The sequence below is a fragment of the Myotis lucifugus genome, unplaced genomic scaffold (genome assembly GCF_000147115.1).
Source record: "Myotis lucifugus unplaced genomic scaffold, Myoluc2.0 scaffold_725, whole genome shotgun sequence".
In the NCBI taxonomy this organism is placed as follows: domain Eukaryota; kingdom Metazoa; phylum Chordata; class Mammalia; order Chiroptera; family Vespertilionidae; genus Myotis; species Myotis lucifugus.
Genome location: NW_005871773.1, coordinates 145,512 through 163,486, shown reverse-complemented (window position 1 = coordinate 163,486; position 17,975 = coordinate 145,512). Strand labels below are relative to the sequence as shown.

The following is a 17,975-nucleotide window of genomic DNA, read 5'->3' as shown; positions in this document are numbered from 1 at the left end:
TTCCTTCCTCTCTGAAACAATAAAAACATTTAAAAAATATTAAGCAAGTGTTGCATTCAGATTAATTGCACATTGTTTTAAAATAGTTTGTTATTTTTTTTGAATTAACATACCAGGTGGGTAGTCATTTAAAGACAACCTAGCACCAGAGAAGGTTTGGCTCAGTGGATAGAGTGTTGGCCTTTTTTTTCAAATATATTTTCATTGATTTCAGAGAGGAAGGGAGAGGGAGAGAGTTATAAACATCCATGATGAGAGAATCATGGATCGGCCGCCTCCTGCATCTAACTGCAGATCAAGCCCACAACCTGGGCTTGTGCCCTTGACTGGAATCGAACCCGGTACCCTTTGGTTTGCATGCTGATGTTCTATTCACTGAGCCAAACCAGCCAGGGCCAATTTGATTTTTTAAAAGGGTGCAAATGCCTTGAAGAAGAACGAAGCATCTCAGGGCTCATGTCACAGTGGAAATTACAACTCACCTCCCTATTCTTTCCACATTGTTCCTGTAAATGCAGACTCTGACTAATAATGAATCTTGTAGGTAAACAGCATGTTTGTGTAAGAATCCTAGGAACTAATTTTACAAGATATGAACTCTGACCTTCCCAGTTCTGGGAGATTTGATGACCTTCAACCTTAGAACAAGGAGGACAAACTCTATGATGATGCACTCTGGACCGACACCTGACCACTTGTAAGATCCTTATTGTATTGCACTGTGCCTGTGGGCACATAGAGAACTTCTCAAGCCCCGCCCCCTGACCTCTTTGCTCTGTTTGGCCTCTCCCTCCTTATAAAAGCCTCTGCATACACTGAGATGTGCAGATAGGTTTTGGAACGAGCTTCCCCCATCTTCTCAGGTTGCTGGCACCTGAATAAACCTCTTTCCTTCTTCACCACCACCTGTCTCACCGGACTGGTTTCTGGCGTGTGAGTCAGCGGAACCTTGTTTTTCTGGACAAATTCCTGGTACATGGACTCCCTGGAATATGTGTATCATGGTCATGTTCATTCTTCTGCAGGTGACAGGGGGAAGCAGAGACCGGTCACAGAGGAAAGAAGCAAAGAATAGGCTTTTGCCTCCATTGCAAGAAGAACCGGTAAGAAAAGATGGATGGGAGGAGAAGGAGCAGGAGGAGGAGGAAAGATTGGGGATGGAGTCTGATCTGAGGGAGGAATTTAGACTGTGTAGACTGAAGTGAGTTTAGCAGCAAAACCATACAGCTCTTGCCAGAGCATGGCTGAGGTTTGGGGAAGGGAGAGATCATTCTATAAGTGATGTTATGAGAACTCAGGAATCCTACTTGCTGTTTCACCTGACTCTTAATTCCGGTTTGCCTGATCAGCTATCCCAGTATCTGTCTGTCCCTGAATATTTTGGTCTTGCCTCTCTCTCCAGCACCTGAGAAGTAAGAGCGCTGTTAAGAAGCCCACCTGGACGCTGACATTAGCTTTGTTCCTCTGCCTGCTGTTAAAGGTAAAGCATATTATATGTTCAGGGTGGCTTATTCTATGGTTTGTGAGTTCCCTCTGAGATGATCAGAAAGAAGATGGTGTTTTCAGGACAAAAAGAAAAGTTAATGAAGAGGAAAGGAAAGAAAAGAAAAGGAAAGGAAAAAAAGAGCCCAGCTGGCATGGCTTAGTTGTTTAGCTTAAACCTAGGAACCAGGAGATGTCGATTCGATTCCCAGTCATGGCACATGCCCGGGTTACAGTCTTGATCCCCAGTAAGGGGCATGCAGCAGCAAACAATCCGTGATTTTCTGTTATCATTGATCTTTCTCTCTCTCTCTCCCTCTCCCTTCCTCTCTGAAATCAGTAAAACTATATGAAAAAAATGAAAGAATAGTCATGGCACAGTCAAGTAGAGCATTGAGTCAATCCTATATAATAAATGGCTAATATGCAAATGGACCAAACAGCAGAAAGACTGGTCACTATGATACTCACTGATCACCGGGGGCAGATGCTCATGGCAGGAGCTGTCCACCGGTGGTCAGTGCACTCCAACAGTGGGAGCGCCAGTCACCCAAACGCCAGGCTAAGAGCTGCTGAGCCCAGGGGAGTGATGGGAGCCTCCATGGCAGAAATAAAGCGGGCCCAAGCCGTCAGTTGGACATCCTGCAAAGGGTCCTAAACTGGAAGAGGCTGAAGAGCTGACTAAGGGACACCCCCAAGTGGATGAATTTGGTGCACTGAACCTCTAGTTATATTATAATAACTGTGTACGGTGTCAGATGGGTTTGAGATTAATTGCATGATTTGTTGGTCCATTACATAATGTCTAATCATTGGGGTGTACCCCTGACAGGAACCTAATGTTCTAAGTCAACTGTCATTTTAAAAATGTTTTTAAAATTCTATAGGACCATGTTACCTGCAGAGAGTCATATTTTTCCTTAAGTACGTTTTGCACAGATTGTTCTAGAAGAGAGATCTAAAGCTAAAAAGAAAGAAAAGTTCAGACTTATAAATTTGCAAAATAAACCAAGGGAAACTGCAAACACAACGGTAAAAACCATAAGGATAAAAGTCGAGGTCAAATGCATTTGGAGACTGCATCCCCTGTCTTTCGAAACCAGGACCGAAGTAGCGAGAGGCTCTGAGAACAGTGACTGTTGCTCCTTGGACCACGGAGGGGTCATGGCCAAGCTCCTGTCGAAGGTGCACCTCACCTCGCACCCCATCTTCCTGAGGCGTGGGCCCTCGTGGTATGAGGACGAAAAAGATCGCACATGGTTGTACCTCATCATTGAGAAAAAAGATGTCCTGAAAGTACTGTTGCACCAGGTAGACATCTCAATTGAGGATAACGCACTCACCCCAAGCACGCAGACCTCCTACATAATGCCTTTGTTGTGGACGTTCCACTCTGGTAGCCAGTACGTGGACCACATGTATCGGTTCTGGCGCATCGTGCACCACATCAAGGTGCATGGAGGGGAGGAAATGATCCTTGAGCTGATGAAAGACTCATAGGACATGTGATGGGGTCCCCGGCTCTTGTCAACCTGAGCCCCAGTCCTGCTAGCCTGCTGGTGGGACGTGTATAGTTCTGTTCACCTTCTTACTAAGCTCAGTTGTTCTATCTGCCACGCCCTGGTGCGAGGGCACATTCATTTCTCTCTCTCTCTCTCTCTCTCCCTCTCTCTCTCTCTCTCTCTCTCCTCATTCTTATTCTTCTACTTGTTGTTGTTCTTCTTGTTCTTCTTCTTCTCCTCCTCCTCCTCCTTCTCCTCCTTTCTCTCTCTCTGTCTCTTTGTCTCCCTGTATCTCTCTGTCTCTCTCCCTCTCTCTCAAATCAATAAAAGCATTTTGAGCCAAGCTGGTGTTTCTCAGTGGTTGAGGGACGACTTATGAACCCAGAGGTCACGGTTCAATTTCTGGTCCGGGCACAGACAAGAATTAACCAATGAGCCCTAGCTTGTTGGGTTCAGTGGATAGAGGGTTGGACTGTGGCCTCTGGAAGGTCCCAGGTTCGATTCTGGTCAAGGGCACACACTCTGGTTGTCGGCTCGATCCCTAGTAGGGGGTGTGCAGGATGCACCCGATGTATGATTCTCTCTCATCATTGATGTTTCTCCCTCCCTTCCTGTATGAAATCAATACTATATAATAAAAGCCTAATATGCTAAGTGTCCTGTTGACTGGTCATCTGTTCAACCAATGAAAGCATAATATGCAAAGGATATACTAAGGTTGCTCAACTGCTCACTATTACAAGCATTGACCACCAGGGACAAGACATTCAGATTGGTAGGTCTGATTGCTGCTGGGGTCTGGCTGATGGGGACTGAGTGAGACAGGCTGGACACGGCCTGGAGCCCTCCCATGGTCCCTCCCCAGCTGGCCAACCTCCCATGTCCCTCCCCAGACATAATGGTCCACCGGTGGGGTCCCTTGGCCTGGCCTGTGCCCTCTCATAATCTGGGACCCCTCGGGGGATGTCCGAGAGCCAGTTTTGGCCCGATCCCGCAGGCCAGGACAAGGCATCGCTCTGGTTCACGAATTCGTGCACCGGGCCTCTAGTAAAAATATATTAAACAGAGAAAGACAAAGAAAAAGACCTTAAGCTTGAAAATATTAGCCCAGGCCCGGTAGACAAGGCTCGAAGACATCACTGGAAATAGTTTTCATTTCAATGACCAGGGTTCTCATTGTTTGATCTCCTGAGGTTCGTCAACCAATACTACCCTCTCCAAAAAAAGAACGAATGTTTGAAATATTACTGGTGTTTTATGCTGATCATCTCTTTCTTTTGAGGAATTACGAGGGATGCCAGGGCTCGTCTCCTGAAGCCAGAGCCGGCTCTGTGTATAGCTTTAGCATCTAGCTCTGGATGCATTTGGGTTTTTAGTTGTGTTTAGCACTAAACAGCCCCAAACAAAGCCCAGGGATCATAAAATCCATCTAGCATCGCGCCAGACAGAGGCAGCTGGAGGGGGTGCTGGAGGGAGCCCCAGAAATCAATTTCAGGGCATCCATGGTTGCATTAAAGAGATCACTGACTGCTGATTAAATTCTCCTCTTGCAGGAAAGTGTTTGCAAAGCAAATTGAGACCTTTAACGCTGAAGACTGGGGAGCGTGAGGGTTGTGTTTCTAAGGTGTGTTTCTCATATTTAAAATATTGCACTTCCGGCCCAGCCAGCATGGCTCAGAGGTTGAGTGTTGACCTATCAACCAGGAGGTCACGGTTCCATTCCCGGTCAAGGGCACATGTCGGCGTTGTGGGCTCGATCGCCAGCAGGGGATGTGTGGGAGGCGGCCGATCTGTGATTCTCTCTCATCATGGATGTTTCTCTCCCTCTCGATTTCCCTTCCTCTCTGAGTCAATAAAATCATTAAAAAATATTAGCAATTGTTGCATTCAGATGACATGCACATTGTTTTAAAACAGCTTATTATTTTTTTGGTTTAACATACCGGGTGGGTAGCCATTTAAAGATGATCTAGCGCACGAGCAGGTTTGGCTCAGTTGATAGAGCATCGGCCTGCGGACGGAAGGGTCCTGGGTTTGATTCCAGTCAAGGGCACATGCCCGGTTGCGGGCTCGATCCCCAGTGGGTGGTGTGTAGGAGGCAGCCGGTTCATGATTCTCTCTCATCATCACTGATGTTTCTATCTCTCTCTCCCTTCCTCTCTAAAATCAATAAAAATACATATATATTTTTTTATAAAAGAGCCCATGGACTCGAGATCGGTCATATGTCCCACTGCAGGCACTATGCCACGTGACCACTTTAGTCTCGATTTCTTCGAGGGCAGTATGAGGGTGACATTTGTATTATGTTTTTTTTTCCACCCCTTTTTTCTTTTTTCTTTTTATTTTCTTCTCCTAAATGCCAACAGGCAGATGTCTGATATTTCCTATGGCACCATTCATTTTTCCTTCCTAATTGGGGAAGAATTTGCCTCAGTCCAGGTCATTGAGATGGGAGTTGTTTTTAATTTTTTTTCCAGAGAGGAATGGAGAGGTTAAGAGTAAGAAACATCCATGATGACAGAAACATGGTTCGGCTGCCTACTGCACATCCCTCACTGGGGATCAAGCCCACAACCTGGGCATGTGCCCTGGACCGGAATCGAACCCGGGACCCTTCAGTTCGCAGGCCAACACTATATCCACTGAGCCAAAACAGCCAGGGCCAGTTTGACTTTTTCAAAAGGTGCAAATGCCTTGAAGAAGAACGAAGCATCTCAGGGCTCATGTCACAGTGGGAATTACAACTCACCTCCCTATTCTTTCCACATTGTTCCTGTAAATGCAGACTCTGACTAATAATGAAGCTTGTAGGTAAACAGCATGTTTGTGTAAGAATCCTAGGAACTAATTTTACAAGATATGAACTCTGACCTTCCCAGTTCTGGGAGATTTGATGACCTTCAACCTTAGAACAAGGAGGACAAAATCTATGAGGACGCACTCTGGACCAACACCTGACCACTTGTAAGATCCTTATTGTATTGGACTGTGCCTGTAGGCACATAGAGAACTTCTCAAGCCCCGCCCCCTGACCTCTTTGCTCTGTTTGGCCTCTCCTTCCTTATAAAAGCCTCTGCCTACACTGAGATGTGCAGATAGGTTTTGGAACGAGCTTCCCCCATCTTCTCAGGTTGCCGGCACCTGAATAAACCTCTTTCCTTCCTCACCACCACCTGTCTCACGGGACTAGTTTCTGGGGTGTGAGTCAGGGGAACCTTGTTTTTCTGGACAAATTCCTGGTACATGGACTCCCAGGAACCTGTGTATCATGGTCATGTTCATTCTTCTGCAGGTGACAGCGGGAAACAGAGACCGGTCTAAGAGGAAAGAAGTGAAGAACAGGCTTTTGCCTCCATTGCAAGAAGAACCGGTAAGAAAAGATGGATGGGAGGAGAAGGAGCAGGAGGAGGAGGAAAGATTGGGGATGGAGTCTGATCTGAGGGAGGAATTTAGACTTTGTAGACTGAAGTGAGTTTAGCAGCAAAACCATACAGCTCTTGCCAAGAGCATGGCTGAGGTTTGGGGAAGGGAGAGATCATTCTATAAGTGATGTTATGAGACCTCAGGAATTCTACTTGTGTTTCACCTGTCTCTTTGCTTCCTGTTTGCTTGATCAAAAATCCCAGTATCTGTCTGTCCCTGAATATTTTGGTCTTGCCTCTCTCACCAGCACTTGAGAAGCAAGACCGCTGTTAAGAAGCTCACCTGGACGCAGACCTTAGCCTTTTTCCTCTGCCAGCTGTTAAAGGTAAAGCATATTATTTGCATGGGATGGCTTGTTCTATGGTTTGTGAGTTCCCTCTGAGATGATCAGAAAGACGGTGGTGTTGTCAAGACAAAAAGAAAAGTTGAACCAAGTACAAAGTTTTAATTAAGAAAAACAAAGAAAAGAAAAAAAATAGACTGGCTGGCATCGCTCAGTTGTTTAGCTTAAACCTAAGAACCAAGTGATGTCGATTCAATTCCCAGTCATGGCACATGCCCGGGTTACAGTCTTGCTCCCCTGTAGGGGGCCTGCAGGAGGCAACCAAACCCTGATTCTCGGTCATCATTGATCTTTCTTTCTCTACCACTTCCTTCCTCTCTGAAATCAGTAAAACTATTTGAAAAAAATGAAAGTATAGTCATGGCACAGCAAAGTAGAGCATTGAGACATTCCTATATAATAAAAGGCTGATATGCAAATCGACCAAACGGCAAAACGACTGGTCTCGATGACACCCACTGACCACCAAGGGCAGATGCTCACGGCAGGAGCTGTCCACTGGTGGTCAGCGCACTCCCACAGAGGAGCGCCGCTCAGCTAAAAGGCAGGCTCATAGCAGCCTAGCACAGGGGGTTAGTGGGAGCCTCCACAGAAGCACTAAAGTTGGCATTAACCATCAGTAGAACATCGCTCAAGGGGTCCTAGACTGGGAGAGGCTGCAGGGTTGGCTGAGGAACCACCTTGAGTGCATAAATTTTGTGCACTGAACCTCTAGTAATATGTAATAACTGTGTATGGTGTCAGATGGGTATGAGATTAATTCCATGATTTCTTAGTCCATTATAAAATGCCTAATCATTAGGGTGTACCCCTGAAATGAACATAAGGCTCTATGTTAACTGTCATTTAAAAATGTTTTTAAAATTCCATAGGACCATGTTATTTCCTAGAGTCATATTTTACCTTACATACTTTTTGTACAGTTTGTTTGAGAACAGAGCTCTAAAACTGAAAAGAAAGAAAAGTTGAGATTTATAAATTTGCAAAATAGCCGAGACCGGTTTGGCTCAGTGGATAGAGCGTCGGCCTGCGGACTGAGGGGTCCCGGGTTCGATTCCGGTCAAGGGCATGTGCGTTGGTTGCGGGCACACCCCCAGTAGGAGATGTGCAGGAGGCAGCTGGTCGATGTTTCTCTCTCATCGATGTTTCTAACTCTCTATCCCTCTCTCTTCCTCTCTGTAAAAAATCAATAAAATATTAAAAAAAAATTTGCAAAATAAACCAAAGGCCACCACAAACACAACCGTAAAATCCATAACGATAAAAGCCGAGGTAAAATGCATTTGGAGACCCATCCCCTGTCTTTCCATAACAGGAACGAAGTAGTGAGAGGCTCTGAGAAGCTGTAGCTCTTTCTCATTGAACCACTAAGGGGTCATGGTCGAGCTACTGTCGAAGGTGCACCTCACTTCGCACCCCATCTGCCTGAGGATCCGTGGGCACTCCGTGTATGAGGACGAGAACCAGCGCACATGGCTGCATCTTGTCTTGGACCCAGAAGGTGACCTGCAGGTACGGTTGTGGCAGGACGACATCCCCAGTGGGTATATCGCACTCTCCACCAACCCGCTGACCTCGAGTACCATGCCTTCGATGTGGACGCTTCACCAGGGCAGCCAGTACCTGGACTCCATGGGCCGGTTCTGGCGCATCGTGCACCATGTCAAGGTGGATGACCTGGAGGAAATGATCCTTGAGCTGATGGCCGACTCGTAGGACATCTGATGGGGTCCCTGGCTCTTGTCAACCTGAGCCCCAGTGTATAGTTCTGTTCACCTTCTTAATAAGCTCTGCTGAGAGATGGGTGATGAATTTTATGATAGCTGGGCTTTGTTTGGGGCTGTTTAGTGCTAAACAAAATGAAACCCAAATGCACACAGAGGTAGATGCTAAAGCCCTGATTTTCTCTCATCATGGATGTTTCTCTCGCTCTCGATTTCCCTTCCTCTCTGAGTCAATAAAATAATTTACAAAAACATTAGCAATTGTTGCATTCAGATTAAATGCACATTGTTTTAAAACAGTTTATTATTTTTTTGGTTTAACATACCAGGTGGGTAGTTATTTAAAAACTACCTAGCCCCCATGCTAGTGTGGGTCAGTGGATAGAGCGTCGGACTGCGGACTGAAGGGTCCCGGGTTTGATTCTAGTCAAGGACACATGCCCAGATTGTGGGTTCAATCCACAATGGGGTCGTGCAAGGGCTGCCGGTCCATGATACTCTCTCATCATCACTGATGTTTCTATCACTCTCTCTCCTTTCCTCTCTAAAATCAATATATATATATATATATAATTTTTTTAAAAGAGCCCACGCTTCGATATCTGTCATGTGTCGCACTGCAGACACTCTGTCTCATGACCCCTTTGGGCTCGTTTCCTTGGAGGGCAGTATGAGGGTGACATTTGAACTATGTTTTTTTCCGCCCATTTTTTTTCCTTTTTATTTAGCTTCTCCTAAATGCCAACAGGCAGATATCTGACATTCCCTTAGGACCCCATTCATCTTTCCTTCCTAACTGGGGAAGAGTTTGTGTCATTCCAGGTCACTGAGCAGGGAGTTGTATTTAATTTTTTTTTTCAGAGAGGATAGGAGAGGTAGAGAGGGAGAAACATCCATGATGAGAGAATCATGGATCGTGTGCCTCCTGCAAGTCCCTCCCTGGCGATCAGGCCCACAACCTAGGCATGGGCCCTTGACCGGGAATCGAACCTGGGACCCTTCAGTTACCAGGCCAACACTCTATCCACTGAGCCAAACCTGCCAGGGCCAATTTGACTTTTTCAAAGGGTGGAAATGCATTGAAGAAGAACGAAGCATCTCAGCATTCATGTCACAATGGGAATTACGACTCACCTCACCATTCTTTCCACATTGGTCCTGTTATTGCAGACTCTGACTAATAATGAAGCTTCTGGTAAACAGCATGTTTGTATAAGAATTCCAGGAACTAATTTTACAAGATAGGAACTCTGACCTTCCCAGTTCTGGGAGATTTGATGACCTTCAACTTTAGAACCAGGAGGACAAAGTATAGGATGACACACACTAGACCGACACCTGACCACTTGCAAGATCCTTATCAGATTGGACTGTGCCTGTCGGCATGTAGAGAACTTCTCAAGCCACTCCCCCGGACCTCTTTGCTCAGTTTGGCCTCTCCCTCCTTATAAATGCCACTGCCTGCACTGAGATGTGCAGATGGGTTTTGGAACAAGCTTCCCCCATCTTCTCAGATTGCCGGCACCTGAATAAACCTCTGTCCTTCCTCACCACCACCTGTCTCACTGGACTGGTTTCTGGGGTGTGAGTCAGGGGAACCTTGTTTTTCTGGACACATTCCTGGTACATGGACTCCCTGGAACTGGTGTATCATGGCCATGTTCTTTCCTCTGCAGGTGACAGGGTGAAGCAGAGATGGGTCACAGAGGAAAGGAGTGAAGAACAGTGCTTTGACTTCAGAGAAAGAAGAAGAGGTAAGAAAAAATGGATCATAGGAGGAGGAAGCATTGGGGATGGAGTCTGATCTGAGAGAGGAATTTTGACTTTGTGGACTGAACTGAGTTTAGCAGAAAAACCATACAGCTCTTGCAAAGAGCATGGCTGAGGTTTGGAGTAGGGAGAGATCATTCTATAAGTGATATTATGAGACCTCGGGAATCATACTTGCTGTTTCACCTGTCTCTTTGCTTCCTGTTTTCCCAATCAGCTATCCCAGTACCTGTCTGTCCCTGAATATTTTGGTCTTGCCTCTCTCACAAGCACCTGAGAAGCAAGACCTCTGTTAAGAAGCCTACCTGGACGCTGACATTAGCTTTGTTCCTGTATCAGCTGTTAAAGGTATAGCATATTATTTGCATATAATTTGCACGGGGTGGCTTGTTCTATGGTTTGTAAGTTCCATCTGAGATGATCAGAAAGAAGGTGGTGGTTTCAGGACAAAAAGAAAAGTTGATCCAACAGCAAAGTTTTAATTAACAAAAGAAATATTAAAGAAAAGTGCCCAGCTGGCATTGCTTACTTGTTTAGCTTAAACCTCGGAACCAGGATTTCTCGGTTCGCTTCCCTGTCTGGGCAATGCCCAGGTTACAGTCTTGATCCCCACTAGGGGGCATGCAGTAGGCAACCAATCCATGATTCTCTGTCATCATTGATCTTTCTCTCTCTCTCTCCCTCTTCCTTCTTCTCTGAAATCAGTAAAACTATATGAAAATAATGAAAGAATAGTCATAGCACAGTAAAGTAGAGCATTGAGTCAATACAATATAATAAAAGGCTAATATGCAAATCAATAAAACGGCAGAAGGACTGGTCGCTATGACACCCACTGACCACCAAGGGCGGATGCTCATGGCAGGAGCTGTCCACCAGTGGTCAGTGCACTCCCACAGGGGGAGCGCCGCTCAGCCAAAGGCCACGCTCACAGCTATCAAGCAAAGGGGGGTGGTGGGAGCATCCACAGCAGCACTAAAGCAGTTCTAAGCCATCAGTTGTACATCCCTCAAGGGGTCCTGGACTGGGAGAGGCTGCAGGATTGGTAGAGGGACCGCCATGAGTGCATAAATTTTGTGCACTGAGCCTCTAGTAATATTATAGCTGTTATGGTGTCAGATGGGTATGAGATTAATTGCATGATTTCTTAGTCCACAATATAATGTCTAATCATTGGGGTGTACCCCTGAAATGAACCTAACATTCTATGTCAACTATCATTTAAAAAATGTTTTAAAAATTCTATAGGACCATGTTACTTTCAAAGAATCATATTTTACATTAAGTACATTTTGTACAGTTAGTTCTAGGAGAGAGATCTAAAGCTAAAAAGAAAGAAAAGTTGAGATTTATCAATTTGCAAAATAAAACAAAGGCAAACACAAACACAACTGTGAAAACCATAAATATTAAAGCCGAGGTAATATGCATTTGGATACCCCATTCCCTGTTTTTCCATACCAGGACTGAAGTAGCAAGAGGCTCTGAGAACAGTGACTGTTGCTCCTTGGACCACGGAGGGGTCATGGCTGAACTACCGTCGAAGGTGCACCTCACCTCACACCCCAAGTGCCTGAGGATCCGTAGGCACTCTGTGTATGAGGACGAGAAACATCGCACATGGCTGCATCTAGTCATGGACACAGGTGTCCTGCAGGTACGCTTGCGCCAGGAAGACATCCCCAGTCGGCATATCAGACTCATCACCACCCCGCTGACCTCGAGCACCATGCCTTGGATGTGGACCCTCCATTCTGGCAGCAAGTACATGGACCCCATGGGCCGGTTCTGGCGCATCGTGCACCACGTCAAGGTGAATGGCATGGAGGAAATGATCCTTGAGCTGATGGACGACTCGTAGGACACCTGATGGCGTCCATGGCTCTTGTCAACATGAGCCCCAGTCCTGCTGGCTTGCCAGTGGGATGTGTATAGTTCTGTTCACCTTTTTAATAATCTCTGTTGTTCTACCTGCCACCCCTTGGGTGAGAGGGCACATTGATTTCTCTCTCTCTCGCTTTCTTGTTGTTGTTGTTGTTGTTGTTGTTGTTGTTCTTCTTCTTCTTCTTCTTCTTCTTCTTCTTCTTCTTCTTCTTCTTCTTCTCCTTCTCCTTTCTCATTCTTTCTCTCTCTGTGACTCTCTGTCTCTCTCTGTCTCCTTCTCTCCCAAATCAATAAAAGCATTTTGAGCCAAGCTGGTGTTTCTCAGTGGTTGAGGGATGACCTATGAAGCTGGAGGTCACGGTTTGATTCCTGGTCAGGGCACAGACAAACATTAACCAATGATCACTAGCTAGTTTGGCTCAGTGGATAGAGGGTGGGACTGTGGACTCTGGAAGACCCCAGATTTGATTCTGGTCAAGGGCACATGCTCTGGTTGTAGGCTGGATCCACAGTAGGGGGCGTGCAGGAGGCACCCGATGTATGATTCTCTCTCATCATTGATGTTTCTCTCTCCCTTCCTGTATGAAATCAATCCTATATAATAAAAGCCTAATATGCTAAGTGTCCAGTCAACTGGTCATCCGTTCAACCAGTCAAAGCATAATATGCAAATGATATACTAAGGTTGCTCTACTGCTCGCTATGGCATTCATTGACCACCAGGGACAAGACATTCAGACTGGTAGGACAGCTTGCTGTTGGGTGCTGGCTGATCGGGACTGAGTGAGACATGCTGGACACACTCTGGAGCCCTCCCATGGTCCCTCCCCAGCTGGCCAACCTCCCGTCCTTCCCCAGACTTAATGGGGCACCAGTGGGGTGCCTTGGCCTGGCCTGTACCCTCTCGTAATCTGGGACCCCTCGGGAGATGTCAGAGAGCCAGTTTCGGCAGATCCCCACAGGCCAGGCAGAGCCACCACTCTGGTGCTCGAATTGCCCCAAACATTCGTTCTTTTTGGAGAGGAAAGTATTGGTTGATGAACCTCAGGAGATCAAACAATGAGAATGCTTGTCATTGAAATGAAAACTATTTCCCGTGATAGCCTCGAGCCTTGTCTACCGGGGCTGGGCTAATAGTTTGAGGCTTAAGGTGTTTTTCTTTTTCTTTCTCTGTTTAATATATTTTTACTAGAGGCCCAGGTTTCGGACTCGATCGCCAGTAGGGGGCGTGTGGGAGGCGGCTGATCCGTGATTCTCTTTAATGCAACCATGGATGTCCTGAAATTGATTTCTGGGGCTCCCTCCGGCTCCTCCTCCAGCCTCCTCTCGCTGGTGCGATGGTTGATGAATTTTATGATAGCTGGGCTTTGTTTGGGGCTGTTTAGTGCTAAACACAATTAAAAACCCAAATGCACACAGAGGTAGACGCTAAAGCCATGATTTTCTCTCATCATGGATGTTTCTCTCGCTCTCGATTTCCCTTCCTCTCTGAGTCAATAAAATAATTTACAAAAACATTAGCAATTGTTGCATTCAGATGGCATGCACATTGTTTTAAAACAGTTTATTATTTTTTTGGTTTAACATACCAGGTGAGTAGTCATCTAAAGACTACCTAGCGCCCATGCTAGTGTGGGTCAGTGGATAGAGCGTCGGACTGCGGACTGAAGGGTCCCGGGTTTGATTCCAGTCAAGGACACATGCCCAGGTTGCGGGTTCAATCCACAATGGGGGTGTGCAGGGACTGCCGGTCCATGATTCTCTCTCATCATCACTGATGTTTCTATCTCTCTCTCCCTTCCTCTCTAAAATCAATAATATATTTATAAAAGAGCCCACGCCTCGATATCTGTCATGTGTCGCACTGCAGACACTCTGTCTCATGACCCCTTTGGGCTCGTTTCCTTCAAAGGCAATATGAGGGTGACATTTGAACTATGTTTTTTTCCTCCCATTTTTTTCCTTTTTATTTTGCTTCTCCTAAATGACAACAGGGAGATGTCTGACATTTCCTGAGAACCCCATTCATCTTTCCTTCCTAATTGGGGAAGACTTTGCCTCAGTCCAGGTCATTGAGCTGGGAGTTGTATTTAATTTTTTTTTCAGAGAGGAATGAGAGAAAGAGAGTTAGAAACATCCATGATGAGAGAATCATGGATTGGCTGCCTCCTCTATGTCCCTCACTGAGGATCGAGCTCACAACTGGGGCATGTGTCCTTGACCAGGAATCGAACCCGGTACCCTTCAGTTCGCAGGCCGACAGTCTATCCACTGAGCCAAACCAGCTAGGGACAATTTGACTTTTTTAAAGGGTGCAAATGCCTTGAAGAAAAATGAAGCATCTCTGCATTCATGTCACAGTGGAAATTACAACTCACCTCACCATTCTTTCCACATTGTTCCTGTAAATGCAGACTCTGACGAATAATGAAGCTTGTAGGTAAACAGCATGTTTGTATAAGAATCCTAGGAACTAATTTTAGAAGATATGAACTCTGACCTTCCCAGTTCTGGGAGATTTGATGACCTTCAACCTTAGAACCAGGAGGACAAAGTCTAGGATGACGCACAATGGACCAACACCTGACCACTTGCAAGATCCTTATCAGATTGGACTGTGCCTGTCAGCATGGAGAGAACTTCTCAAGCCCCGCCCCCTGACCTCTTTGCTCTGTTTGGCCTCTCCCTCCTTATTAAAGCCTCTGCCTGCACTGAGATGTGCAGATGGGTTTTGGGGCGAGCTTCTCCCTTTTTCTCAGGTTGCCGGCACCTGATTAAACCTCTTTCCTACCTCACCACCACCTGTCTCACGGAACTGGTTTCTGGGGTGTGAGTCAGTGGTACCTTGTTTTTTCTGGACACATTCCTGGTACATGGACTCCCAGGAACCTGTGCATCATGGTCATGTTCTTTCTTCTGCAGGTGACAGGGGAAAGCAGAGACTGGTCACAGAGAAAAGGAGGGAAGAACGGTGCTTTGCATTCAGAGCAAGAAGAACAGGTTAGAAAATGATGGATGGGAGGAGGAGGAGGAAGGATTGGGGATGGAGTCTGATCTCAGGGAGGAATTTGGACTTTGTGGACTGAAGTGAGTTTAGCAGCAAAACCATACAGCTGTTGCCAAGAGCATGGCTGAGGTTTGAAGAAGGGAGCGATCATTCTATAAGTGATGTTATGAGACCTTAGGAATCCTACTTGCTGTTTCACCTGTCTCTTTGCTTCCTGTTTGCCTGATCAGATATCCCAGTATCTGTCTGTCCCTGAATATTTTGGTCTTGCCTCTCTCTCCAGCACCTGAGAAGCAAGACAGCTGTTAAGAGCCCACCAGGACGCTGACATTAGCTTTGTTCCTCTGCCAGCTGTTAAAGGTAAACCATATTATTTGCATAATATTTGGGTGAGGTGGCTTATTCTATGGTTTGTGAGTTTCCTCTGAGATGATCAGAAAGAAGGTGGTGGTGTCAGGACAAAAAGAAAAGATGATCCAACAACAATGTTTTTTATTTATTTATTTATTTTTTATTTATTTTTATTTTTTTATGAAATCTTTATTGTTCAGATTATTACATTTGTTCCTCTTTTTTCCCCCCATAACTCCCTTCCTTCCAGTTCACACCTCACCCCCCGCCATCACTCCCCACCCACTGTCCTCATCCATAGGTGCACAATTTTTGTCCAGTCTCTTCCCACATCTCCCACACTTTCCCCCCCCCCCCCAGGAATAGTCAGTCCATTCCCTTTCTATGTCCCTGATTCTATTATAATCACCAGTTCATTCTGTTCATCAGATTATTTATTCACTTGATTCTTAGATTCACTTGTTGATAATGCATATTTGTTGTTCATAATTTGTATCTTTACCTTTTTCTTCTTCTTTCTCTTCTTAAAGGATACCTTTCAGCATTTCATATAATACTGGTTTGGTGGTGATGAACTCCTTTAGCTTTTCCATATCTGTGAAGCTCTTTATCTGACCTTCAATTCTGAATGATAGCTTTGCTGGATAAAGTAATTTTGGTTGTAGGTTCTTGGCATTCATCACTTTGAATATTTCTTGCCACTCCCTTCTGGCCTGCAAAGTTTCTGTTGAGAAATCAGCTGACAGTCGTATGGGTATTCCCTTGTAGGTAACTGAGTTTCTTTCTCTTGCTGCTTTGAAGAGTCTCTCTTTGTCTTTTGCTCTTGGCATTTTAATTATGATGTGTCTTGGTGTGCTCCTCTTTGGATTCCTTTTGTTTGGGGTTCTCTGTGCTTCCTGGAGTTGTAAGTCCATTTCTTTCACCAGGAAGGGGAAGTTTTCTGTCATTATTTCTTCAAATAGGTTTTCAATATCTTGCTCACTCTCAACTTCTGGCACCTCTATAATTCTGATGTTGGAACGCTTGAAGCTGTCCCAGAGGCTCCTTACACTATCTTCATATTTTCGGATTCTTTTTTCATTTTGCTTTTCCAGTTGGGTGTTTTTTGCTTCTTTGCATTTCAAATCTTTGACTTGATTCTTGCGCTCCTCTGGTCTGCTGTTGGGCGTCTGTATAATATTCTTTATTTCAGTCCGTGTATGCTTAATTTCTAGTTGGTTCTTTATCACAACATCGAGGGTCTCATTAGATTTCTTGTAGATCTCAATAAGTTTATCGGCGGCTTCTAGACAGTTCTTGAGGGACCTTAAAAGTGTGGTTCTGAACTCAATATCCTCCATTGACAATTTTGTCCTGTTTCTTTGTCTCCGAATTTTTTATGCTTTCTTGGTGCACCCCCTAGTGGTCTTTGTGCGCAGTCTTGTTGTAGTTAAGCCTTGATTGCTGTAGTTAATACTAGCGGGATTTGGACTCCAGGCCAACTGGCTGTGAGAATCAGCTGTGTCTGCAGTGGGAAAACTTCTGTCCTCTGGGGAGGTGCTAATCTAGCCTTTGTCTGAGGCTATCTTACAAATGGCTCTAAACAGGGCTTGGACGGGGCGGGTCGCACGTGATCAACATGGCGGGCGGAGCGAGCAGTTATGGCTGCTCTCAGTCCCGTCCCCAGAGGCTCTGCCTCTCAGAGTCCCAACAACCGCTGCAAACCTCGGAGAGAAAGCTGCCCTCTCATTTCGACCGATGCCAGACAGTCCCGCTCCTCCCGTTTGAGTCTGGGTCCCTAGAGACTCACCCAGAACTGGAGCTCAGAGTCTGAGACTCCCTCCCGATTGAAAACGACAACCGCACCCTCAGCCACCAGCCCGCTCGGCGCGTACCTCCGCACCTTTGTATTTTCTGCACTGCGCCTCCTCTGAGTCTCAGCACGCTGTTCTCCTTCCTTCTAGTTGAAGAATTTCCCCTCAGCCAGCCTTCATGTGGTTCTGGGTGATGTCCGTTCTGTCTTTTAGTTGTATTTTTGAAGTGGTTGTTCGAGGCAGCACACTCCGGTGTTTACCTATGCCGGCATCTAAGTTTCTCCCCAAGAACAAAGTTTTAATTAAGAAAAGAAAAAAATAAAAGAAGGGTAAGAGCCTGGCCAGCGTGGCTTAATTGTTTATCTTCAACCGAGGAACCAGGAGATCACAGTTCGATTCCCTGTCAGGGCACATGCCCAGGTTACAGTCTTGATCCCCAGTAGGAGGTGTGCAGGAGGAAACCAATCTGTGATTCTCTGTCATCATTGATTTTTTTTCTCTTTCTCTCCCTCTCCCTTCCTCTCTGAAATCAGTAAAACCATATGAAAAAAACGAAAGAATAGTCATGGCACAGTAAATTAGAGCATTGGGTCAATCCTATATAATAAAAGTCTAATATGCAAATCGATCAAATGGCAGAACTACTGGTTGCTATGACACACACTGACCACCGGGGGCAGATGCTCATGTCAG

At 45.7% G+C, this 17,975-nt stretch overlaps 1 protein-coding gene across 1 annotated transcript; it reads left to right on the top strand.

Annotated features, from left to right (window-relative positions):
* The first annotated feature begins 2,646 nt into the window (after positions 1–2,646).
* LOC102423254 (protein p13 MTCP-1-like) lies at positions 2,647–2,982 on the top strand. The gene has a single exon (XM_006105776.1). The coding sequence runs from the start codon at positions 2,647–2,649 to the stop codon at positions 2,980–2,982; it is 336 nt and encodes a 111-aa protein (XP_006105838.1).
* The last annotated feature ends 14,993 nt before the right edge of the window (positions 2,983–17,975 follow it).

Excerpts from the sequence above, each read along its gene's own strand:
- LOC102423254 (XM_006105776.1), top strand. The coding sequence starts at position 2,647 with ATGGCCAAGCTCCTGTCGAAGGTGCACCTCACCTCGCACCCCATCTTC.